This window comes from Colossoma macropomum, unplaced genomic scaffold (genome assembly GCF_904425465.1).
Source record: "Colossoma macropomum unplaced genomic scaffold, Colossoma_macropomum, whole genome shotgun sequence".
In the NCBI taxonomy this organism is placed as follows: domain Eukaryota; kingdom Metazoa; phylum Chordata; class Actinopteri; order Characiformes; family Serrasalmidae; genus Colossoma; species Colossoma macropomum.
Genome location: NW_023494784.1, coordinates 28,658,315 through 28,684,770, shown reverse-complemented (window position 1 = coordinate 28,684,770; position 26,456 = coordinate 28,658,315). Strand labels below are relative to the sequence as shown.

The following is a 26,456-nucleotide window of genomic DNA, read 5'->3' as shown; positions in this document are numbered from 1 at the left end:
TACCAGTGCACTCTTAAAAAAGATGGTTCCTCAAGGGCTCTTTAGTAAAGGCAGTGGTTTATTTAGAACCATGAACACTCAAATGTTCATGGTTCTTTATTTAGAACCATGAACACTCAGCATGCATGCTTAAATGGTTCTTTGCATGGAGAAATGGTTCTTCAGATTGTTGGAGAATGTGTTGTATATGGTTCTTAATAGGACCTTTTTGAAAATGGTTCTATATAGCACCAAAAAAGAGTTCTTCTTTTGTTACATACTTGACACTGTAACAGCAGCAGAACTCCTTTTAGTGCTAGATAGAACGGTTTTCAAAAAGGTTACATAAAGAATCATATACATGGCATATAAACAGTGGAATATCCCCCACACAGAGGGCACTCAAACAAACCAAAGGGATTTTCTTTCACATAAGAAGAGCTAATGGTTGAGAAGCATGAAAAAGAGTGGATGCTTTGGGAATGAAAACAGGAGGTCAGTGGCCTCTAAAAGCATCACACACAATTAAAAGGTCCATGTCCTACATTGTTCTCATATTTTCTCTTTTTCTGCCTGAGATTTTTTTTTATACATGTAATATACATTCATGTGGTTTTACGTACCAACAAATACTCATAATTCATTTTTACATGATATTGTCCAACTTCTCTTTACCCATTAGAATTAAACAGGCTATTTTTGTTATTGTGCCTTTAAGACTGATATATGTAAATGTATTCTGTTCTGATTGTCTGCCCTGTATTGTGCCTCATTTAAAAGCAATTCAGGCTGAAACACTCCTAAGTTCAATATGAATAAACTGCTGCAGAGAAATGTGTCTGGTTTTCATGACATCACAAAAACAATTAATTCAAAAAGAGTATTAGTTTTTGCAGCTTAGTTTACTGAATGTCTGTTCTGTAAAGAATAACTAAGGTTGGTATTCAGTAACTCAGTTTGACCAGCATCAAATTGACTGATTATGGTAAGCCATATTAGTTTTTTAATGTAACATTTTTTCCAGACAGATTACTTCATGTGTAGCCTAGTCATCAGGAAATATGACTTACTGTCCACACAAAAATATCCAGCAACAACAAATTAATACAAAAGTAGATCACTTTTTTTTTATGAACACCATTGTTTTTCAACATAGTTTTTGATGTACGATTAAGTGCGCGCACATACACACACACACACACACACACACACACACACACACACACACACACACACACACACAGAGTTAGGATCTTAAAGCAGCTCTTGCTTTGTCCAAGATGTCCTTTCTTATCCTGGGATAGTTTGGGTGCGCATCCAAGACCTGCAGGATAAGGATATGCTCTGAAGTTTCTGTTGATCATGTTTTTACTTTATTACAAAGAATTCTTAAAGAAGAAATACCAAATCATTATTTTACTCACTTTGTGGCAAACATCTATGGCATCCACATGTCTCTTTGCTTTCAGATAGTTGAATGCAAGCTTGTACCCTGTAACACAGATAGTGAGATATGACTCAAGGCCAAGGCAACTTAACATTTGCAAGAGAGGCAAGGCAAGTTATTTTTTTTTATATAACACATTTTCATGCACAAGGCAGTTTAAAGTGCTCTACTGAGGAAAAAAAAAAACAAAATAAAATTCAATTGAAATAAATTGGACAAAGGTAAAGTAATGAACATGGAGTAAAAGGGATAAGGAATCAATAATAAAGTTCTAAAAAGATGCAAATGCCTGAAAGGCACAAGCGAACAGATATGTTAAAGACATACCTATGGTTGGGTTGGTCTGATTGCCATATTTCCAGGCCATTTCATAGTTCATAGCTGCATCCCTGAATGACTGCTCTTTCTCCATGATGTAACCCATGTATTCATATGCTTTGCAGCATGACTACGGAAAATAGACACATATCATATTTGTGTTACTCCTAATGAAGTCAAGTCAAATAATTGCTTTTTCCAAAATCTCACAAAATGGTCAAACTAACACACATTTAGAGAGAAGTGCAATTTATACCTCAAAATAAAACGCTACATTATTACAATTATTGTTATTTTTACAGTGAATCTAGATCAATGAAAGTTTTCCCATATTGGAATAAATTTGTCCTACATTCTTGTTGGTCTGTTTTTTCATACATGATGATATATTTAGTTAGCCCTGTTTGGATTGCATTTTTATTTTAAAATAAAATTCTTAAACATTGTTCATAAATTATTTAGGCTTTTAAAACCTCTGAAATCTCCTTAATGCTGTGACAATAGTGTAGCAATGTACACCTAGTCCATGATCACACAGGCTTACAGCTACAACCCTTTTCATAGTGAATAAATAAACAAACATCATTAAATTTGCATGTGGTTTAGAGATCCCCGCAGAGCTGAACAGAACCATTTCTCCCTGAAAAGTAATAAAATACATTACACCAAAAATGATTCCTGAAGTCTGAGCTGAGGAACCTCTAAACTGTTCTAGCAGCAGCTTTTTCTTCTAAAAGAACGCTAACCTTATTGTGGCGCAGGCAGCGCTTCAGGAGCTCTCCTGCCATGTCGTATTTGCCTGACTGGATATAGATGTCTGCCAGGAGCAGCCAGCTTTTCTCAAACTCGTCTGCATCAATGATGTTCCAGCTCATCTTGGCAATGCGTTTGAGCTGGTTCCTGGCTCGTGGAGTCTGTTTCAGGATCATGTAAGCTGTGGCCATAGCCAGCAGTGCAGGAACGTGATCTTTCTGTAATATGGGAGAGTGTGAAAGGAATCAGCATCACAATGATGGAAAAGCTTCTAGTAGGACTTAAACTTTAAGAATTTTAGGAGAAATTAAACAGTAGCTTACTTTACAACATTTGTAAAATTATAAATATTATAATAGGAGAAAATCTTCCGACTTTCGTAGATATCCTGAATAAAACTAGACCAAGCATCCAATACATAAAGTGAGTTATCAAAAAAAAAAGGTTCATCACTTATAATCTTGTGTTTCTGTTAGCAGCGTTTTTGTTTTTGTAGTACATACTGTACTTGATTTATATTATGTTGTTTTACAAAAATAATCTATATAAACAAGCACTATTTGTCTTTCAGCGCTGCCTGTACATCCCTGAAGTAACACGGCAATTTATTGTTTTTATCATGTATTCCTTTTGCATATAGAGCTTCTCGAATGTATGTGATAGACAATACCAACATCCCTGAAACTTGTAAAACAGGCTAATAATTTACTTTATTGAATTATTTTTCAGGTGGAAGTAATGCAACTAGAGTACTAGATATTTGCATCCAGCAGGTTTACTGTTTGATGAAAAGCGAAGATAGGCTGCAACTGAAATGGGAGTTACCAAGCTTAAACTGTGTTTGCACTAAAGGTTCCGTGTGCACAGGTGTGTGCTCATGGGTGTGTGCTCATGGGTGTGTATGAATTCAAGTGTGTTTTTGTCTACCAAGCTGTCAATCTGCCTTTCACAAACCTCACTGTTTGCGATCTCAGTGAACACTCCAAGAGCTTTCTCCACGTTGGCTTTCTGCTTGGTGGCCAGGTAACAGTAGTGCTCTAGAATACGCAACTGCACGTGGCCCGGAGGGGTCTGTGGCTTCAGCTCCTTCAGCAACTTCTCTGCTGTTCGGACAGCCAGCTGCTCTGACTCCTGCTTCTCTGTAGAGTTCCTGATATTATAAACATTGTAACAAATATTAGACAAATGAGACTTCAATATCTCACTATTGTCACTACATAACTTACACTGTGGTTTCACAGTAGTTCCTGGACCCAGACTAAGCTTATTTGGTTGTTAACCACCACTATGGCTGCACAATAAATCATATTTTTATTGTTATTGCGATATGAGTTTTCATTGTTAAGAGGTGCGATGACAGAACAGATCAAATTATGATATATATGTAGCACCAGAGAGACGTCATTACATTGCTGGCACAAACCATTAAAGACCTAATGAGTGCTTATCTGAGTTAGGAGTGAACCCTGCTGTCCCACGTGGGAGAGAATAACTTTACCATTAGGCTGAACAGCCAATTACAAAACACACAAGTGCACAGCTCAAATACTAATTTATCTGAAACTACAAGTCTTCCTCTCACAGATTGTTCTCACACCCAGTGTTTTAAGAGCATGAGGCAGTAACGGCTACTGTCTAGAAGAAAGAAAACTAACTAAATAATTAACCAATACAAAGACTGAGTTCAGAAGAAACACATAAAAGCTAGTGCGGTGACACACCTGTTTCTATAGAGCTACAATACTCGAGGAAAAAAAAATGTCCAGAAAATCAGACATTTGGAATGACTAAGATAAATTGCCTAATTGAGGATAATGCAGTCTCATGCTGAATAAAGACAACTTTATGTTGCCATAGTTTGTTCATGTCTCTTGATAACTCAACCCCTCCAAAGAAAAACCATATTAACCATTCCATCCCTTTTTTTATCAGTTATTTTGTTTTCTATTTTATTTCGTACAAATTTTACATTGAAAAGCCAAATGCTTTATTTTACGTTTCAGTAACCCTTATAATTTAAACACAGGGCATCAAACAATGGCATACCCTACTTATTTGATTTTATATGAAGATGTCACATACACTGTTTTTTGTTGCAAGGGCTCAATTGTTTATTTAATATGTATATAAACTGTAATATGTTAATCCTTCATGGTCAGTCAAGCTTTCTGTTTGACTGCAGCATGTTTCTCACCCCATGTCCCCATCCAGGTTCTCAAACACCTCGCCTCCCATCGTCTCATTGTCAGGGTTCAGGCAAATCTCAATCATGTTGTACACTGCATTCTGCCCCCAGTCGTTGTCCTTGCGAGCCTTATTGAAGTGACGTAAGCCATCGTTGGGCTCCCCCGTGTACCTGAGATGTACACAAAGATAATCACCAGCATTTCATTTCCAGGAACTCAGAATTATTTTATCCACAGAAACTTCAAACAAAAACTGTAAGCAATAATTGCTTGTTTAATGAATTTTCTTGCCATGGTTACTGATGTAAGACATCCACAGAAAGAGACATACACAAAGATAATCACAGTTATTGCTCTGGTAACTCAGACTTTCTCATAGAAACATAAAAAAAGCTGCAAGCAATGAATGCTTGTTGGCTGAATTGCCACAATTACTGAAGGCAGTTTTCATTCGTCATATTATAATGATATGGGTGAATGGGTGAATACATGTTATCATACTGCTTACACGTAGAGGTGGGTAATCCAGGTCCAAAAAGTAAAAACCCTCCCCAGGATTTTGTTCCAACTGCCTGAACATCTTTGCTGCTGGTTTGAGGAACAAAATCCTGGGGAGGGTTTTTACTTTTTGGACCTGGATTATCCACCTCTACTTACACGTGGAAACCCGCTTCTTAGCACAACAATGTACATCTCTATTGTGATAAATTAATTTGGTAGCCTACTGATCAATAATTAAAATCAACAAGCAGGGCTAATGACAATAAAGGGCAGATATGAGTAAAAAAAAAAACAAAACAAAACAAACAAAAAAAAACAGTTAAAGTGTAGCTGAAATTGAACCTAAAGTACCAAATATTTGTATTGGCGCTTCTGCGAGGCAAAATAATGAAAACACGAAATAGAGGTGCAACTTTTAGTTTGTACTGAATTACTATTTATGCCTAAGTGTCTAAGGAGTGCATGAGTGGCATTTCAAGGAGGAATGCTCTTTCTTCTCTTATAGCAAAAGGGTAATTATGTCTTTCCTCCTGAAATGTTCACCAATGTTACAGTACTGTTTAAAAGTCAGAGATATTCATTTATTTAACTTCCAGTCAAAATAGCCATTAAGTCCAAGTTATTAATTTTTCAAAAACTCAAAAAAAACATTAAAGAACTATTAAAGGATATAGAGAAAATGGGACGCCTAACAAACATGCAAGACCTGGCAGACCACCAAAACTGTCAGTATCAGATAAACAGTACTTAAACCTTTCCTCCTAAAGAGACAGGAGAAAATCAAGCTCCAGTTTTGCTTCAGATCTAAAAAATCCACAGGTTTTTCTGCCCATCTTTCCACTGGGAGGACACAACTCAATACTATGGGTGAGAAAGAATGTGTAGTTTTCAAGATGCTACATATGCTGTTATGGAGAAAAGATAATAGATAGCAAACGAGAAAATTAGCAAATCAAACAAAGAAGCTGCCCAGAGTTCAGACCTCAACCGCACTGAACGTGTTTGGGATTACTTGAATTATGAGAAGCAGAAAGTACAAACTTCTAAGACTGAGCTCTGGAGGTGTGGAAAAACATCCCTGCAGATTTCTTTGAAAAACTACAAGCAAGTCTCCTGTAAATAATCAAAGCTGTAATGAAGGCAATGAGTGAACACACTAAATACTGAAAATGCTAATATTATATTAAATTGTCGAAATTTCTTTATGATGTATTCTGTTAATATTCTGCTATTTTTTCCTGATATTGAAAAAATGAGTAACTTGTACTTAATGGCCATTTTGACTGGAAATGAATGAAATGAAGGGTGATCTCTGATTTTTGCACAGTACTGTATACGGTTGATGGCTGGCAGTTTGTAGCCTTCATCCGCCCAGACTGGTGGTACCCTCATATTATACTAAGGCAAACTTATCAGTCATTCTGAAGTGAAGAGCAAAAATGAACAGTTCAAAATGAATCATAGGTCTACTGGTAGTCTAGAACATATTAATGGTGTGTGTGAACATTTCCAGAAAAAATGTCTACTCCACTGAATTCAACTTGAATATTCTTACCACAGGTAAAGGCCTTTGCAGTAGTTGTATCCAGGCTCAAACTTGGCCCTGGGTGAGTGTTTTTCAGCCATCTCCAGAAATCTGGGAACCTCCTCCAGTTTGCCAGCTCTGCGCAGCAGGTCAATCAGTCTGGACAGTGTTGGGTAGTTGTCTGAAACAGATGAAACATGGGAAAGACATCAACACAACCCACAGCAGGCCTACACAGAACTCTGCATTTAAGCTGAGTGCTCAAGTTTCCTTTAGTGCTCCCTAAATAGGATCGTTCTGATTGGGCACTGGGTGAAGGAGATGAAAGGTTAGCAGGTTGCTTTTGGAACATAAGATAAAGGCTGTCACACCTGGTTTCCTCTCCAGCAGCTGCTGAAAGTGGAAGACGGCTTGCTCATAGTCTTGTTTCCTGAACATCAGGTCAGCCATCATCTATAGGCACAGAGACATTGATCAGTGGACTTCTTTTCCACAAGCACACAAGTTTGATAGTAATGTACTAAACAGAGACTAACCAGTGTTGCAGATTCATTGACTTGGTCATTCTTCAGGATGACACTGCACTGTTGCTGACAGGCCTCTACATCGTCCAGAGTGAGATACAGCTGAGCTAGCTCTAACATTACCTGGTTTAGAAAAAAGACGTTTGAAATCTTATTAGATAAGCATTTAGCAAAGCACCCTGAAATTCTTCATTACATCCACACACAAAAATAATTGTACAAATTATAATGTTTACAGTGATCTGTCACAATTAATGAGTCATTAAAGAGAATGGAAACATTTAACATTTAAAAAGTTTAGGGCTCACCTAAACTAATTACATACATTACTAAAGGTGCAAGTCCCATCAGACCGACAGGGAGGACTAAAAGAGTGTTGTGGGGCTCCTAAAGATGCAGCTGCAGAGACGAGCACACTGCACACACTGATTCAGCCACACTGACCTTGCTGTCACTCTCACAGTACACAAGCGCTTCTTTGTAGAACTTGACAGCCCTCTCGTAGCCACGCTGGTTGCTGCAGTGTTTGGCGATTTCGGCACAGATCTCGGCAGCGAGCTGCTTCTGCATGGGCACGGCGTCAGGCTGCTCCAACTGAACACGCTTCAGCACCTTTGCCTGTACATCCCGTGCCTGAGCAAACACACATAGGACAAAACACTTTCACCAGCAATTAAATGGCACTTCACAAAATACACATCCTAAAAATGCAAAATAATGCATCCTAAAATTTGCTGAATTTGATCCTTACATTGATTGATGTTTTTACAATGTGTGAGTCTACCATCAGGGACTCAGGCACTAATTAATGTGAGCTATCACACCAGCCAAGCAAATGAGATAAATTCAAACTTTTAAAACAATCAGGAGACTTACACGATGCAAAGAAAGCAAAGCCTCATCATTTTTATTGACTTTGCTCTGAATCTTGGCAAGCAGTACAAGGTAACGGCAGTCTTCAGTTAGCAATGGCAGTTCATTCACTGAAATACAGAAAAACCCAAATACAGCATTAATGTCAGAGATGTGAAAAATTAGCAGTAAAAAACTGATTTAAGACAGAAATGGTTTACACACTGAACTCTAGACATATTATTCAGGTATTAATCTTAAGATTTATTGTTCAATAACTACTGTGGGTTATTCTTTAACTACAATGAGACGAATATCTAAGGATGTAGATGCGAGAGTGAGGAACGGAATTATGGGCCCACATTCAGGTCTTTCAGAGGTTTAATAATGTAAATCATTTAAGCGTTTAAAAAAAAAACTACATCAAATGTTGCATGTAAGGTTATCGTGCAAAGTCAAGTACTGTTCAGGAATTACTGTTTTCAATAATATTAAACCAACTGGTTTTCAGATAAACATATAAAATTAATTTAGTATGATATCCCTGTGCAAATCTTTGGAATAATCAACAGGAAGATGAGAAGCTTTAAAAGTAATTTCAGGTGCATCCAGAATTATGAATAGAGTAGTAGATGATTCCAAAATGACAGAGAAAGCTATAGAGCATCAAGAATAAAATTAATTTAAAACTAACATCCAGAATGCCTGGTATTTGAACAGTTATCTACAACCCCATTTTCAAAAAAACACTGTGCAAAATGTAAAGAAAAGCTGAATGGAATAACGTGCAAATCATTTAAACCCTATATTTAATTGAAAATTGTACAAAGACAACATATTAAAGATTGAAACCGAGAATTTTTATCAGGTTTTAAAAAATATACGCCCATTTTGAATTTGATGCCAGCAACATGTTTCAAAAAAGTTGGGACGGGGCAACAAAAAACTGGTAAAGTTGTGTAATGCTTAAAAAAAAAAAAAACCTGGTGAAACATCTCTCAACTAATTAGGTTAATTGGCAACAGGTCAATTACATGACTGGGTATAAAAACAGCATCCCAAAGCCTTTCAGAAGTAAAGATGAGGAGGGGTTCACCACTCTGTGAAAGACTGCACGGGTAAAAATGGCAACAATTTGAGAAAAACGTTTCTCAACATAAAATAGCAAAGAACTTTGGGATTTCATCATCTATGGTACATAATTTCATTGAAAGATTCAGAGAACCCGAGGAATCTCTGCATGTAAGGTACAAGGTCGAAAATCAATACTGGCAGGCCGTGATCTTCAGGCACTCAAGCAGCACTGCACGATTCTGGAAATCACTGCATGGACTCCAGAACACTTCCAGAAACCATTGTATGTGTATACGGTTCATCACTGCATCCACAAAAGCAGGTTAAAACTCTAAAACTACTACGCAAAGAAAATACCACATATATACAGGATCCCGAAATGCCACCATCTTCTCTGGGCCTGAGCTCATTTAAGATAAACTGAGACAAAGTGGAAAGTGTCCTGTGGTCTGACAAATCAAAATTTGAAATTCTTTTTGGAAATCATGGATGCCAAGTCCTCCAGGCTAAAGAGGAGAGGGACCATCCAGCTTGTTATCAGCGCACAGTGCACAAGCCAGCATGCCTGATGGCATGGGTATGCATTGGCATGAATGACACATCTGTAAAAGCCTCATTAACGTTGAACGATATATATACAGGTTCTGGAGCAACATATGCTGCCATCCAGACAACATCTTTATCAGGGAAGGCCTTACTTATTTCAGCAAGATAATGTCAAAACCACATCCTGCACACATAACAACAGCACGGCTCTGTAGTAAAAGAGCCCAGGTGCTAAACTAGACTGCCTGTAGTCCAGACTTGTTACCCACTGAAAACATTTGAAACAAAAAATATGACAAAGGTGACCCTGAACTGTTATGCAGCTGAAATCCTATAACAAGTAATAATGGGAAAACATTTAATTTTCAAAACTACAGCAATTGGACTTCTGAGCTTCCAAATGTTTATAAAGTGTTGTTAAAAGAAGAGGGAATGAAACACAGTGGTAAACATATCCCATCTTTTTTTGAAATGTGTTGCTGGCATCACATTCAAAATAGGCATATATTTCTCAATAAAAACACTACACTTTCTCAGTTTCAACATTTGATATGTTGTCTGTACTATTTTCAATTAAAAACGGTTTAAAATAATTTGCACATGATTGCATTCTGTTTTCATTTACATTTTGCACAGCATCCAAACATTTTGGAAATGGGGTTGTAAATAGATCATTTACAATGTAAAATAAGTCAAAATACTTGAAATATTGAGTAAAACATCTACAAATACTTTCTGGTGTATAGTTTATAAGATCTACACAATAAATCTTCACAATAAGATGTTATGCAAAATAATAAAAAAAAAAACAATAAAACAATGATATCCAAACATTTGAATGGTATTATATGTGTGTACACACGGAAAATTCTCACCGGGGTCATGTGTGAGAGCTTCATGAAGAACTCTCTCACAGCGTTCATACTGTCTCAGCTTCATAAGCAGCTCAGCCAGGTCATAGCACAGGAAGTTCTGCTGACCGCTCTTCAGTGCCGCCTCATAGTAGTTTATGGCCTGACAAACAAATACTTTCATCACAGATCAAACAATGCTGTATCACAATTTCTAGAATTGTGAGTGGGCTATATGTTCTATGTCAGAGTACTGATCTTACAGTTATATGTTCTATGTGAGAGTAATGATCTTACAGTTATATGTTCTATGTGAGAGTACTGATCTTACGGCTATATGTTCTATGTGAGAGTACTGATCTTACGGCTATATGTTCTATGTGAGAGTACTGATCTTACGGCTATATGTTCTATGTGAGAGTACTGATCTTACGGCTATATGTTCTATGTGAGAGTACTGATCTTACGGCTATACGTTCTACGTAAGAGTATTGATCTTACGGCTATGCGTTCTAAGTAAGAGTACTGATCTTACAAAAGATAAACTGGTAGCTAATCCAAGACGAGTATATTTACTCTGTCAGATAAGTGCAGGCCATGGATGTGCTCTTTTCATTATCTGAAAGACGCAAACAAAGACGCAAAATAGTAGGAGCAATGCCTCAAGTTTGTTGCTGAAGTACTCAGTCTGTGTACACACTCCAGGAGAGGATGTTTTGGTGAACAGAATGCTGGGAATGTTCCTCCCCCTGTGCTTACCTTAACATAGTTGTGGGTCTTGACAAGAGCTTTTCCAATCTTACTTGCCACAGCACCATCTTTAGGGTTTCTCTTCAAAGCTTGCTCATACACCTCAATGGCCAGCTCAGGCTGCAAGCACACAGTTTTTACAAAATATAAAAATATAAATATAAAATATACATCTAAAAATACATATAAAATAGTACAAAATAATCAGACACAGTGGTAAAGGTTGTGAGTTTGAGACATTCCTGACTGAGCTATTCATTTGAAGAAACATAACACACAAACACTGTGTTTACTATAGTGTAAATATTTGTACACAAGTTGGGGCAAACATTTTATTAGCATATGTTCCAACATGGTTCAATTCAATTCAAGTATGTGGTTTCGTACCCATTTTAAGTATGACAAAATAAAAGTTTATCTGTAATACGTAATATATTTAATAATAAAAACAATAATTTCTTCCATTTATATAAACAGAGACAAGGAAGCACTATCACAGAGGTGCTAAGAGATGGGACTGAATGATCTGCCCCCCCGACAGTGCTGTCAGTCTGGTCAGTAGAGCAGTTTTGATTGAGTGTGAGATGGGGTGTAGCACAGAAGGGTAGGATAAGGCAAGGCCAAGTATATGTGAGAAGTAGAAGAAGTTTGTATCTTATTCGCATACAAACATGTATGGTTATAATATGGAGTGCTTAATGGCCATAAGGACCTTATCCCAACAAAATTTGAATACACTTGAGCTTATTTAGTGTCTTACCAGGAATGCCAGTGAAAATAGCACTACAGTTATCTAAACGTGAGAAGATGAAGGCATTAACCTGGGTTTCCACATCTTTCAAATTCAGTATGCATCACAATGTTGTGGAGCTAATGAAAAGTGTTTTTTGTGAATGACTTGAATGGGGTTCAAATGGGAGGCCTTCGTTGCAGACACTATTAGAGGGTTTGACATCAATATCAGTTAAGAATTCAGGTTGTTTTTCAAACTTGGGTTTTAGAACCAACAACCAACAACACCCTGTTAAAGTAGTGGAAGGGAAAGCTGTGGTGGACCTAGTAATGAAACAAAACTGACGATCATCTGCATAACAGGGGATGTTGAGACCTGGGGTAGTAGATGATTTATGGCTATGGAATAAGATCTGTACAAAAGACATGATGTAAACCAAACATACACCAAACCTTTGATACCAGTGGAGGAAAGGCAGGATAGAGAGATCTAACAAAATAATGCTTACGGTGCCAGTGTCAGCAATGAGGAGCAAATCGCTTCTAACTCTTACAAGAGCAGTCTCAGTATGGGTGAGAGATAACAGATTTGCAAACCTTAAGAAGGAAGGTTGGGGCTGGCAGGTGAAGGGGTTAGATTTTGAAATAAGTACAGACAGAGCTGGGATTGGTAGGGGTAATATGTTACTTAATACCAACCTCTTGGATGTTCATGTAGGCATCTCCTAATAGGAGGCATGTATGTGAGCTGGGCATCTTTTCCACCAAATCTCTGTTAAAAATAGAGATATATTTAGTCCTAGGGGTTTTCATTTTATATGCTTCTCTGGGTTGTATTAAATTTTAGCCAAGACCTGTGAACACAAATGTTAAAGATAAGAGGAAGACCTATAGGCCTCACTGGTGACAGCTAAATGAGGCACTTAGTGCATTACATATAGAGTCACAACATGATTCGGCATGCACCACATTCCGTTTAACTTTCTAAGAATTTCTGACATGATGAATGAGAACCAATTCTATTTTCTTAATTATAGGAACTGAGTCAACAGAAATGCAGTCCACCTAGGTCAGCCAACCCTATGTATATATGGAATATCAAGGGGAAAAAAAACTGAAATTATCACAGTGCTTGACTGTGTTGCATAGGAAAAAAGTTAGGTAAGGTAAATTGGGTAAAACAGTTACATTGTAAATGCTAAGTGTTCAAACCTTTAAATGAAAAGAAAATGAACTAACAAAGCTACAACAATATAGATTTTTGGTCATAAACTACCATTTCAGCAAGCAAAAGAACATACTGCAGACTTAAATCACCTCTTATATTCTTCGTAAAACTGTACACCAAGAGTTTACTGAATTTAAATATAAAAGTGTCTAAATATCCATGTAAAAACCCCAATCAGCATCACAGCAAAATGGCAAATTCTGAAACACACATTTATTTCTTGCTGCAAAGCTTGTTGACATTGTGTTATGTTTTGCCATGTGTGCATCATGACATTGGATTGGAATTATTAAAGGGAGTATTGCAAGTATTAGTTACTTCTGTTAGTGTTCCCCTTACCTGTAGCAGCTAACATAGAGACGTTTCTCCTTCCGGTGGTTTAGATAGATGTCAGCCATTTTCTCTTTGGCCTGCACGTAGTAGGGCTGATCTTGTGTGATGTTTCTGAGCATGCTCAGTGCGAGCTCTGTGTCTCCACGCAACAGCGCAAGGTCAGCATTGGCGATGGTGACGCGCAGCTCCTCAGGAGTGCCCGTGAACTCATTTATAGCATCCTGCATCACTTTAGCTGCCTCATGCTGCAATTATCACAAAAAGTAACATGGCTACAGGTTTCCCATACAAAACATAATATGTTAAATATATTTCACAATGCATTCTGTTGAATTTCTAGAGTACACTGACAACATTTAACAACATATTTAATTTTGGAGAACATACATTAATGTATACCTGTCACGTAACTCTCATTATTCTGTAAAAGACATGAAAATTCTTCATATTTTTCCACATAAAATTTATAAGGAACTCCACTTAACCCCTTAACCCTGGGTTTCTTTGTAATGCTGGCAAACTTTACCTGTTCTCCATTGAGCCAGAGCGCCTCAGCAAGCTCCAGATACACTGATACACAATCTGCCGCACTGAGCTCCACTCTCCTGGCCTTGCTTTTGGCAGCAGAGCCAAGGCTCTTCACGCCTGGCAGACTCATGGCCAACTGCAGTGTCTGAATGGCTTCCTGCAGCTCGCCCATCTTCCTCTGAGCCTGTGCTTTAATCAGGTGATACAGAGGGTGCTCCCTCACCTGATCAACAGAAAGAGAGAGACAGAGGAGAGCAGGAAAGAAGTCTTATGGGAACTGACAGCATGGAGGAATGAAGAAAATTGTGTAACACGGTGGATTACAGCCATCAGTTAATTTAAAAGGTTTTTACAGAACATATGTATGAACATCACCAGTACAGAGGTAACATGTTCATACAGAAATCCCCACAGGGGTTTTTGAAAGCAATTAGGAATAGTTTAACAAAAAACATATACAATTTCCCCTTCTTCAGATGTAGTTTAAACAGCCAACATGGATTTGGTGTACACAAACACAGCTTATATTGCTTGTTAGCTACTCTAACATTACACCAAACATGTCTTGGCTGATTAATTACATTTGTGGTAAAGGGAAAATTCTGTAAATTTGATTTAGTTGCTAAACTATTCACTATGCACTTGTTACTGGTTTCATCTTCAAATCAAACTTGCTCACAGATGAAGCACTGAAGCATGTACATTTGCTACTGCACAAAAATGCACTTTAAGAGGCTTTCACCTCAAAGTTGTGGCTAAGGCAGAGTTCCAGAGACTGGGAGGAGAGTTTGAAATTGCCCTGCAGGAGATGGATCTGGGCCATGAGGAGGTGAGCATCAGCGAAGGAGGGCTTCTGATCCAAACAGTGCTGCAAACTGCTTTGAGCTGCCTCTATGTCACCTAATAAGAACAAACATGAATGGAGCCAATAAATATTGTTGGCAAGATCTGTAACAGCGTCTGCTGGCTTTGGAAGCATTTGGGCAATGTGAAATATTCACCTGACAAGAACCTGACTTTCGCCATCAGAAACACTGCACGGAGGAGTCCAGGGACAATCTTGACCACAGTGTCCAGCACAGAGGCACAGTGCTGCAGCTGAGGTGCAGGGGCCTGACCTTGGGCTGGAGGCTGAGGGGTAAAGAACAAGATTATCAGGTCCATGCTGGTTAATGTAACAGAAGTGTATGTCACTCAAAAAGATTTGGGTGACAGAGACTCCCACTACTTGTTAGCAACATTAGCCTCACAGCTCCGATGTAAAGCAAATAAGGCAAATTTGAACACCAAGCATGTTTTACCCAATTGACTATATTTGAGATATGGGGGAAAGTGAGTATATTTTACATGATCATGTCAAGTTCAATAGAAATCTAAAACTGTATCTGGTGAAACTAAATAATTTCCTGTTAAGCATACACTGGAGCCTGTGAACCACCAACTGAATATTGAACATGGAATTGTAAATGTGATGTTTATTTGTACTTATAGTGCACATCCTCAGACATTCAGTGGGGTCCAAAAGCATGAGAACACATTCAATATTTTTCAATTTTTTTTTTCATTTAAACCTGAAAATAAACAGAAGGTTTTTGAAAGTTGAACAATTTAAACAGAAAAAAGAAAATATTAAAGATTCCAGGTCATTATTCAAATTTAAGCAAATTTGTGATTCTCAACACTTTTGTTCAAAAAGGTCAGATTTCCTTGCGTCTTATATTGCTTCCATTGGAGCACATATTTAGAAGATTCTTAAGTGGATTTGATCTAATAATCAGAGTCTTTTTAAAGGAGAAAAAACGTTTTTCTAAATTTCTGCATCATTTGGTCTGTAAATTGTAAATAAAGTTATTTAGAGTTGGGTTTCACAAAACCAAAGATGATTCTTAAATGGTAGAGTGAGCATCACAATGAACACTCTCTCTACCTGTTAAGATGATCTTAACTGTGAAATGCTTTTGAGAAACTGGACCCAGAGTGGTGTGATGTGAAATGCTCTGTTCTAGAGAAACGTATTCAGAATGGTTCACTGTGGTGGTAATAGGCACCAGACATCTGACGTGTCTCTGAAAGCTACTTCATATAAGGTACAAAATGTTGTACAAATTCGTTACAGATAAATGTGATTGATAAGAACTTAGATTTTGACAGCAACATAGTGGCAAACAGTAAAACGTAACTAGAGATTGTATTTTTAAGGCAGCTAAATGTTTTTGATGTCAACAGAAAACTCATCAGATTATTTTAAAGAGCTTTTAATGAGTCTGTTTTAACATTTGGTCTTACAGTCTGACATGGCAACTTGAAGCCAGTTGCCAAAAGTCTTTAATGTTGCCAGCAAGATTATTGGTGAGCAGTAGATTTCACTTTTGGACATTTTTGACAGGTATGGTGAAGGACAGAGAACATCATTAGTAATCCCGCCCATCCTCTCTATGCTGAATTCCAGCTGCTCCCGTGGGTCAGATTCCCCAGGGCCAGCTGCAATAGACTGAAACACTTCTTCATAGTACGTGCAGTTAAAGCTCTCAACTGCATAGAAGAATTTGTTCATTCATTTTATCTGTCCATCTATCTAAGCATTTTAATCCAGCATCTGTCATTTGTCCTTTTTTCCTGTTCACAAAGTTAACTGTATTTTACCCCACTTATGTTTACATGTCATTTTGGACAGTAAACAAAGAGGCTAAATTTGCTTTGTGGACATTGTGAACCCTGGTTCCTACCACCGACACTGTAAAGTAATGCTGTAAAGTGAGTTTCTCTACAGGTAACCATTTCACATCAAACCACTCTTAATGACTTTGTCTCAATGATTAGTCTTGAAAAAATCTGTGAAAGAATTTTTTAAAAGTTGGTGGAATTCAGCTTTATGTTAATCAGCTTGCAGCCATTGTCCAACTAGTATTCTGTCATTAAAGAGGGACATACAGAATACAACGAAATTCTGAAATTCAAAGATTTCAAACATTGTATTTTTCACTCAAATAGTCATGCTGTTAATATAATTTGTAATAAAACATGCAAAGCATTTTCACTAGTTGCCTCAGACTTTTAAAGCCTACTGCTCACTGTGGATGGTTTCAGAAATGCAAGAAACCAGAGTTGCTTTATCCTACTAATGCAGACTCATTTACCATAACATAAAACCAGTGGAGCACCTGTAATGAATGATGTAAGGGCGGCCACCAGCAAAACAGCTAAAGGATCCTGACGTCAGTTCGCTTGAATATTCATTTAGGCTGATACCTGGTACATGAGCTGCCATTAAGGGGCTTATCTTTCAAGAAAAGTATACACACTCATCTGTGCTGGCCATGTCCATAAACTAATAAAATAGTTAGTGTGTGTGCATAATGAAACAGTGATTGTAGCAAATACATGTGCTTTATAAATACAAGTACCTTGGCAGGACAGAGAACCAAGTACTCTTTGGCAATCTCCAGCAGAAAGTCAGGGTTGAGTTTCTCATAGTATTCTACACTCAGTGGCAGACCTTGAAGAGTGGAGAAGTGCGTGTCCACGGTGTCATTCAGCAGGTTAGTCACTTCATCCTGAGACCTCCGTTTCTTAGTGGCCAGCACTGCCCGCAAATACAGCAGCTCCTAACTCACACACATACAGAATATCAGGTTTGTAAGAGATAAAAACCGTTGTCAAGGTTGTAAAGCACAAGCATAGATAGAGTTCTCCTGCACATTATCTTTTCTTACAATATGTTCTTTCATTACATTAACCACTGAAATAGCCTGTAAAGGCTTTAACATACACAAACAGCACAAATCACATTCAAGATTACTGCCCTACATCATGACCACTTGCTTATCTAGTAATGGGAGACATCAATTACACTATGTGCTCAGTTCTGTAGTTCAGCTGAGAACATACTGTGTCTGACTGATGTCACTAAGAAGAGCCTCACATATGCAAGTGGCAGACGTTACGCATTGCAGATGACTCCATCTAAATAAAACACAAGTGGCTGCGTCAGAGAATTACTACCGTCTCTGGATGATTTGCAGAGAGCTGCCTGTGCAATTCAACAAAATGAAACACTGCTCTTGTATGAGTCAGCATTACCCAAATATTCCAGACTTAAGCAAGAAAAAGAAACAGGAATGACTAACATATGAAAAAACTCACAAATGCAAGATTTTACAGACAAAAGAGATTTATTTTTGTAAGACTTCAAAAAGGCTAAAGCACTGAAGACCCGCACCAGACATCAACAAGGACACAAAGTGTCACTGAAGAGAAGCACCAGCACATTGTACCTTATTTGTTTGTTTTTTTTGCTTTGTTCTGAATAAAGCTGGATGGCTTTTGAGATTTTAGTAGCCTATAAAGTCTATAAGGTCTATAGCCTATAAGGCACGCACTTCTCGCATGTCCACAATGCTCAACAGATTCCAGCCATTTCAGCTAACACAAGGTTGTTTTCACTGTAGTTACTAGAGTGCCAGTAGCTCCTCCTGTGGGCAATCTTGTTTGTCGTGAGTGGGTTTTTGAGTGGGTGGTTGGGAGAGTGGGTGAGTTACAAGCCAGGTCTGTTAAGTGCTTTGCATCTAAAAAAAGGGTCTATGCAATGATGTACAAACATTTTAACACGAGTTATCAAAGGAAAAAGTAAATGTGAGCTCATTTGGTGAAATCTATCTTTACTGACTCACCGCTGATTTGCCGATAGACTGCTGGATCTCTGTGAGGAACTCGAGCTGTTGCTCGGCATCCTCCAGATGCCCCTCACTCAGCTGGCAGCGTATAATACCTATGGGAGACAGAAGTGTTTACAACACACGGAGACCCAATAAAAACACTGGACACTTGTGAGGAACATACACGGCTGAAATAGTGCTTTGATCATCGTTTCAAATTCTAGAGGGCTGCAGTGGGACCAAATCAAAAGTCTGTCTCTGATTATTGGCAGGACAAAGTCAAAATCTGAAATCTTACATAAATTAGACCAGCCATCCTGCTGGTAGAGCAAAATTCCACTTTGCCTTTGCCTTACAGCTCCTCAGTTATTTGAGTGAAACACATGCCATGAAACTACAGATACTGGGCTAATTTATGTATTAATATTTCCTGATATGGTGTAGCAGAATGCTTATAGATTGACAAATCTCATTAGGTTGTGCTGAATCTGGATATACAATATCTGATGTTACCGTCAAAAATGATCACACAAAATAATGTCAGATAAAAGTTGAAAGGCCTTAATGTAGGCCTGAAAGAGTTAAGTTACAAGCCCTGAGCTTTTGGAAAGAAACACCTACTTACGCACAAAAGCAGAAATCAACGGATCATATTCCTCAACATCTGAGCTTTTGCTGTGTATCACTTTTTGTCTGCTTCACTCTTTCTTATCTTACCTAATCTCAAAACTCAGCCTCTGACTGTCATATAATTGAAACTATTCATTTGCAATTTTGGGAAAAAAGCCCTTTCTATCTGGAGCTGGAAAATATCTTGGCAATTTGATCCCTCCATCTTTCTGAGACTCCAGTGCATTGCTAATTATGCAGCGATGACTGCCCTCTTTCTCCCTGTTTTGTGGAGCCATGATAGTGAATTCTTACCTATCAGAGCAGAGACGCTGCTCTCGTCCAGACTCATGGCAGTTTGGTACCACTTTATGGCCTCTTTGGCCCTTCCCTGCAGGACCAACTGGTAGCCCAGCTCAGTGGCCAGCTCTGCATCACGTGATGTCTGGGAGAATGACCGCTCTACCATCATATGGGTGTGCTGCAGCACCTTTTCTGCTCTACCACACTGAACACAGGGTAGCATTATCAGCAAGGAGGCTTTCATTATGATACTGTAGTACTCCTATTAGAACATACTGCAGTAGAACATGGGGCAGTTTCTTGGACATGGGTCAGACCATTAAAGTGCAATGCCAATAGGGTTTCACCATTAAAAATAATATTTAGTCAAAGCTTAAGCTTAATCTGCATCTGGGAAAATGGCCCATAAAGCAGACATTTTATAAGCTTTACCTGGACACACTTCATTTTGATCATTAGGATCCTCAAGCAAAGGTAAGTGGAATCAGGTGTTTAAATCCTGACCATCCATTCTATAAAGCAGAATCCTAACTATTCAAATAAAAGCCTGTCAATAATGCACTACGATCAATAAATTATTAAATGATCAAAAAAAAGTATTTCAATCTTACCACTCGGGTGAAAGCTAAAGACATTCTATAGAGGAGCTCTGAGTTGTTGGGCTCTTGGGTGTCCATATTGCTAATGAGGTTCAACAGCTGCTTCACTGACTGTGAAAGAACACAGAGGAGATAAACGGCAAGGAATAAAGCACAACTTGACAATTTAGCATCATTTTGGCTAATCTATCCCATTTGGCATTGATTTAAGGTAGAAGTGTCAGACCTCCCCAATGTCTCCCTCTCTGCAGAGAGAGTGCAGTGCCAGCATTCTTAGAGCCTCCAGATTGTTTTTGTCTCTTTGAAGAAGCCTGAAGTCAAAAACATAGTCAAAGAGCACTAAATGGAAAACAGAACGCAAAACATGCATAGCATACTCACAACAGAGGACCACTATTTATCTGTAAAATATTAGATATTCTGACACAATAAAAAATTCTGATGAAAATGTTACTGTCCTCACCCATTTGAGCTGGTAACTACAGAACTGTGCAAAAATCATTTGTTTAATTTCCATCCCAACAGATATAAAGTACAAGTTCATTTCTCACTAGATAGGCCTATTACTAAGGAGATAATCCATTTACACGAGGAAGGGGAAAGTCAAACGAAAAAGGAGGTAAAAAACAAGAGTTTCCAAAACTGGAGTTAAAAATGTTATAAATATTGAGAAAATGAGACTCCTAACAATAGTGCAAGATCTGGTAAACTATCCAATTAAAAGTACTCAGAGACAAACAAAGAAAGCTCTGCTGCTGCTTCAGATCTAAAAAAATCCACAGGTTTTTCTGTCAGCGGAAAAGTCTAAAAAGATGTGTTTCAGTCAAGAAGCCATTACTGAGAAAAGGAAATAGAGAAAGAAGAAGAAAATTGGCTAATTACAAAGAAGCTGTTGGTGCTCTCAGAACAATGGACTGGCTGCCTCAGAGCCCAGACCATCATGGCACGTTTGGGATTACTTGAATCACAAGAAACAGAAAATGCAACCAACTTCTAAGACTGAACTTGTGAGGTGTGGAAAAATATTTCCTTCAGATTTCTTTGAAAAACTGAAAGCAAGTCTCCCAAAAAGAATGGAAGCTGTAATAAAAGGCAAAGGGTAGACATTAAATACTGATGACAGTTGTTTAGGCCTGTGTAATTTTCTGTTAAATTTGTTTTCTGCTTTTTTCCCGATGTTGAAAAATGAATAATTGTACTGAACGGTTGTTTTGACTGGAAAATAAATCAATGAAATACGATCTTGGACTTTTGAACTTCTTAGAACATTTTTCAGAAACATTTCTAAGTCTCTCAACGTATGTCATATATTAAAAAGCAATGGCAACCTGTTGATAATATTTGTTGTTACTGCTCGTGTTAAGTAGCTGTTGTACGTTAACTCAAGTCCTTGAAAGAATATAACTTTCTAATCAATACATGATGCATATACAATTCAGAAGTAGAACTGGAACTGGTCACGACACTTTCATTCAGAAAGTGATCCTCATTACAGGAGCAGTTCAAAGTTGAAAAAGGTGTGAGTGAGAGAGAGAGAGAGAGAGAAACACAGGGGGAGACTCTTTCCCTTCACTGAGCCGTTAGACCAGCAGGAGTTAGCAGTGGCACTACCAAATCCTGAACTAGCTCGCACAGAGTGAATGGTTTTTCTCCTCTCACACACCCCCTTCAGCAGTGCACCCTGGGATATATGTGGCTTTAGCACTCAGCCTCAAAGGCCCTTTTGATTCTGCCTGCTACTGGCCCTCATCCAAAAGGCAGAGGAGAAGAGAACAATGCACCAGTCTTTTAGCACGGATCTGTGGCATCACATTTGATTTTCATTTATACTCAAACACAGACTGACTCACAGGGGCTCACTCGGCCTGGCCTACTGACTTTGCTGTGTTTTTGTGTTTGTCTGGTGAAAAATCAGAAATATTTGCACCAAGGTCTTTCAATTTAAAACTAACAAAAAAAGACAAAAACTGTTCATAAAAAGCCAGTACAAACGACCCCTAGACCACAGATAAATACAGCAGTGAATGAAGCTCTACCTCTGAGCAGCATCCACAGTCTGTTCCCAGTCCTGCAGGCTCAGCAGAAGCTTCATCTTCTTCACCAGAGCAGGCATGAAGGATGGGTAACTCACAATGACTTGGTTAACTATCTCTAAAGCACCAGAGTAATTCTGACGGAACTCATAATACTGCACCTGCAAGCAAGCAAGTTGTGTAACAGAAAGTTAAGATTCTGCTGGACCTCAGTAGCAGCAAAATTCGAGCAACACTAACAAAAACTCTTGGATACATCAGACTTATTGTTCTCTTTTTTCAGAATTGACATTGAAAAACCTTTTTTGAGCCACAGAATGAATTTTAAAACTAATCATAAGCTATATCAAAGTCCCGCAGCTTGTATATGCAATATTACTTGTCATACAGCAACCGAGGGGTTTTGTTGCAAAACGCTTCACAGACCACTTTGCTATATGTAGTTGGGGGTGGATTTTACACATACCAGAAATATCACTGCCATATTATGATTCATACCACCTTTGTAAGAGAAATAAAAATGTGCTTTCCATTATACGTCAGCTAGTATTCTTTTCAAAAACTTGTTCTACTCAAAATTGTTACAAATTGATATGCAGCATTTTGGAATCAAAATCTTCAATCCAACAGAAAATATCTCCAGAACCATAAACTGAGCCCTCACAAGTGTACCAATATAGTACAGTTCAGATCAGGGCATATTATCTTCTTCATTTCTATCATATAAAGTGTTTATAACCATTACCTTTCCCATTAAAGCAAAAATGTTGATTTTCTCTTTTAGGGCTTCATCAAAGTACTTTCCAGACTTCTTGGCATAGGCGTCTTTACCAGAAGTCAAGTCTATCCACCCTTTCAGTATAATCCCCTGAAAAGACACACATTATTCCCAGCATTAGCAAAAGCAAAACCAAAAGACAGTCTAGAATTTCTTTCTAATCATACAAATCAAGACAAATCTACAGTATTTGTTTTAGGTCTTATTCGATTCCAGTCATACACTCTCTTTCTCAGTGTATGTTATGATCTGAGCATAGCAATTGCAGATGCTCAATGGCACTTCAAACCTAAAACTTATTTAAACATATATTAACATTAACCATATGTGGCTTAAAATGCCTTTGCATTAATAAACAATATTTTTTTAAATTGTTATTTTAAAAGACTACAGTGATGATCCCCTCATTATATTTGTGTCACCTGATTTGTTACCACCTTAACCTCTGACATTTGATAAAAGTTTTGCATAAAACTCACCTCTGTGGAGCCACTAGAAATTTTGATCATCCTGTCCACATACTCCCTGGCCTTGTCATTGCGGCCCAGGAGCCACAGGAACATTCCAGCATGGTACAGAGCTTTTGGGCTGGCACTTTTACGATCCTCCTTAACCCTTGCATCAAGCTCCTGGATGGTATCTCTGTCTGAAATCAGTATAGATCACATGGGCATTTACATCCAAACAGAAGCCATCACTCACATAAATGACTGATTTACTTACATCAAAGAAATGCATATTTAGCAACTGTTCCAAAATATAACAGATGAATTACACCCTACCTGGGTGAGGTCTTTTCTTCTGGGCATAGACCAGAGCCATCAACGTACACAAAGACACATCTCTCCTGTCCCTCACCTGTTCCAGCTCCTGAATGGCCTCCTGAACATGATCTACAGCAGAAAAGATGAAAGGTTTTAAATATCCTTCCAAACAGAACTTAGTGCAAGCTGTAATCATCAGATACAACCTTTAACTAGTGCTGGACGATATATCTCCTGGACCCGTATTCTGTGATACTGCTTTTCAGTTTAAAGCAGAACCCCACCGATTTTTTCAAAAAATTCTACATGATTAAATGGTTGAGCTGTAAACAAAGTCATTCAGTGTGGTTTGGTGTGAAACGCTCCGTTCTAAAGAAACTTGCCAAGTCAGAAATGTTCGCAGTGGTGGTGATAGGATCCAGACGTCCATCTCTAAAAGTTATTACGTGAATATGCTGCCTGATGTCTGACACATTGTTTTATGATAGCCCTGTGCTAAAGTTTTGGCGTAAAATGTATTTGAATCCATTTATTTCAATCCTTTCACGTTGGAGGGGTACATGCAGGGTGTTGTAAGGCAAAATAGTCCCCAAAGAAAACTTATTTTTTCAGATTTATTTTACCATTATCAACATTTCATATAAAAACTCAGAAGACACATGTAGGTTCACTGGTGGTTTTGGATAGTAAACAAAGTTATATAAAATTACTATATTTGTGTTGTAGTCATAGCGACCCCAGGTTCCCATCACCACCACTGTAAAGAAATCCGAGTCTCTACAATGAACTATTTCACATCAAACCAGTCTGAATGACTCTGTTTACATCTCAAAGACTGAATTATTCAGAAATTTTGAATTCCCCTTTAGGTTATAATATAAGGATACATACTCACTGAGCCCTTTATTAGAAACATCTCCTTTTATCTACGCTCAGTGTCCATTTTATCAGCTCCACTTACCACACAGGAGCACTTTGTAGTTCTACAATTACAGACTGTAGTTAGCTGTTTCTCTGCATACTTTGTTAGCCTCCTTTTAGCCTGTTCATCAATGGTCAGGACCCCCACAGGACCACCACAGAGCAGGTACTATTTGGGTGGTGGATCATTCTCAGCACTGCAGTGACAATGAAGCGGTGGTGGTGTGTTAGTGTGTGGTGTGCTGGTATGAGCGGATCAGACACAGCAGCGTTGCTGGAGTTTTAAAACACTGTGTCCACTCACTGTCCACTCTATTAGACACTCCTACCTTGTCAGTCCACCTTGTAGATGTAAAGTCAGAGACGACAGCTCATCTGCTGCTGCACAGTTTGCGTCGGTCATCCTCTAGTTCTTCATCAGTGGTCACAGGACGCTGTTGGCTGGATATATTTGGTTTGTGGACTATTCTCGGTCCAGCAGTGACACAGGTGTTTAAAAACTCCAACAGCACTGCTGGGTCTGATCCACTCGTACCAGTGCAGCACATACTAACACTCCACCAGCACATCAGTGTCACTACAGTGCTGAGAATGAGCCCCCAACTTAAAAATACCTGCTCTGTGGTGGTTCCTGACCATTGAAGAACAAGATGAAAGGGGCTAACAAAGAAACAGATGGACTACAGTGCTACAAAGTACAGAACTACACAGTGTCCCTATACGGTAAATGGAGCCGATAAAATGGACAACGAGTGTAGGAACAAGAGGTTTTCCTAATAAAGTGCTTGGTGAGTGTATTTCATAGATAATGGACTTTACTTAATGAGCTCAGCTGTATTTTCCTGAAGAAAATTCTTAAGATATTTACCTTGCATGAGAAGACCATAGGCATGGAAGAATATGAAGACTGAATCATTGCTGAATTTTCGTTGGGCTTCACTTGAAACATTCAAGACATGACTGGAATACTTCTCTTGGCAGTAATATATGATCAAGGCCTGAGAAAATAAGACATGTAAACGATAAACTTTTAGGTCAACTTAAAGAAAGATACAAGAGACAAACACTCTGTTTTACGCATTATCTAACATAATGCAGCAAAAGGGACATCGAAAAGGCTCACGAAATATTGTTACAGACGAAGCTGAACTCAGCTTCTTCTTCTCCAGGTTCTTGTTCGAATTTTCCCGTTCCACCTTAAACAGCGCAGCATAGTTTCTGCTGTACCATTTAAGGTGGAACGGGAAAATTCGAACAACAGGCAAGACAACATAGGAAGACAACCTACCTCGTGTAAATCTAGCCGTTGGATAAAATAGAGAATGCAATGCGTGTCTATTTTACATTAAACGCATTAAACATCTGACTTTGAATACACGAAACATTTCGTTAATCAAAGTCTCGTTGACATCCACTGAACGGTCCGTTAGAAAAGAGTCACGCTACATTGAATTTTTATCGGCTTGCCTCGAGATACAGTGAGGAAAATCTTACCAGTGTTAATTCTTCGTCCTCAACGTTAGACATGTCCGCACACGTTTACGCTCAGAACAGATCACTTACTGACAATGATTTAATGTAGCACCTTCAACACTTTTCTTTACTCATTTTTCGCCATCTTGGAGATCATGCACGGCGTCTTGGTTACCAAACAACCACCGCCATTT

General features: G+C 38.3%; 1 protein-coding gene across 1 annotated transcript; it reads right to left on the bottom strand.

Moving 5' to 3' along the window:
- Positions 1 to 951: 951 nt before the first annotated feature.
- Positions 952 to 26,456, bottom strand: ttc21b (tetratricopeptide repeat domain 21B). Its single transcript, XM_036567432.1, has 29 exons — positions 26,284 to 26,456; positions 25,658 to 25,787; positions 23,887 to 23,997; positions 23,584 to 23,750; positions 23,072 to 23,194; positions 22,330 to 22,487; positions 20,520 to 20,604; positions 20,306 to 20,404; positions 19,707 to 19,899; positions 18,798 to 18,895; positions 17,532 to 17,732; positions 15,129 to 15,258; positions 14,870 to 15,027; positions 14,126 to 14,350; positions 13,606 to 13,844; positions 12,738 to 12,810; positions 11,316 to 11,426; positions 10,581 to 10,719; positions 8,110 to 8,216; positions 7,678 to 7,866; positions 7,246 to 7,356; positions 7,081 to 7,162; positions 6,740 to 6,890; positions 4,692 to 4,853; positions 3,452 to 3,647; positions 2,491 to 2,715; positions 1,754 to 1,874; positions 1,404 to 1,471; positions 952 to 1,303 (listed from the first exon to the last, which is right to left on the bottom strand). The coding sequence occupies exons 1-29, from the start codon at positions 26,314 to 26,316 to the stop codon at positions 1,226 to 1,228; spliced, it is 3,963 nt and encodes a 1,320-aa protein (XP_036423325.1). The 5' UTR covers positions 26,317 to 26,456; the 3' UTR covers positions 952 to 1,225.

Excerpts from the sequence above, each read along its gene's own strand:
- ttc21b (XM_036567432.1), bottom strand. The coding sequence starts at position 26,316 with ATGTCTAACGTTGAGGACGAAGAATTAACACTG. Across the intron at positions 17,733-18,797 it reads AGTCTATCGGCAAATCAGCG|GAGCTGCTGTATTTGCGGGC; the intron begins GTGAGTCAGTAA and ends TGTGTGAGTTAG. Across the intron at positions 1,472-1,753 it reads TCAGACCAACCCAACCATAG|GGTACAAGCTTGCATTCAAC; the intron begins GTATGTCTTTAA and ends TCTGTGTTACAG.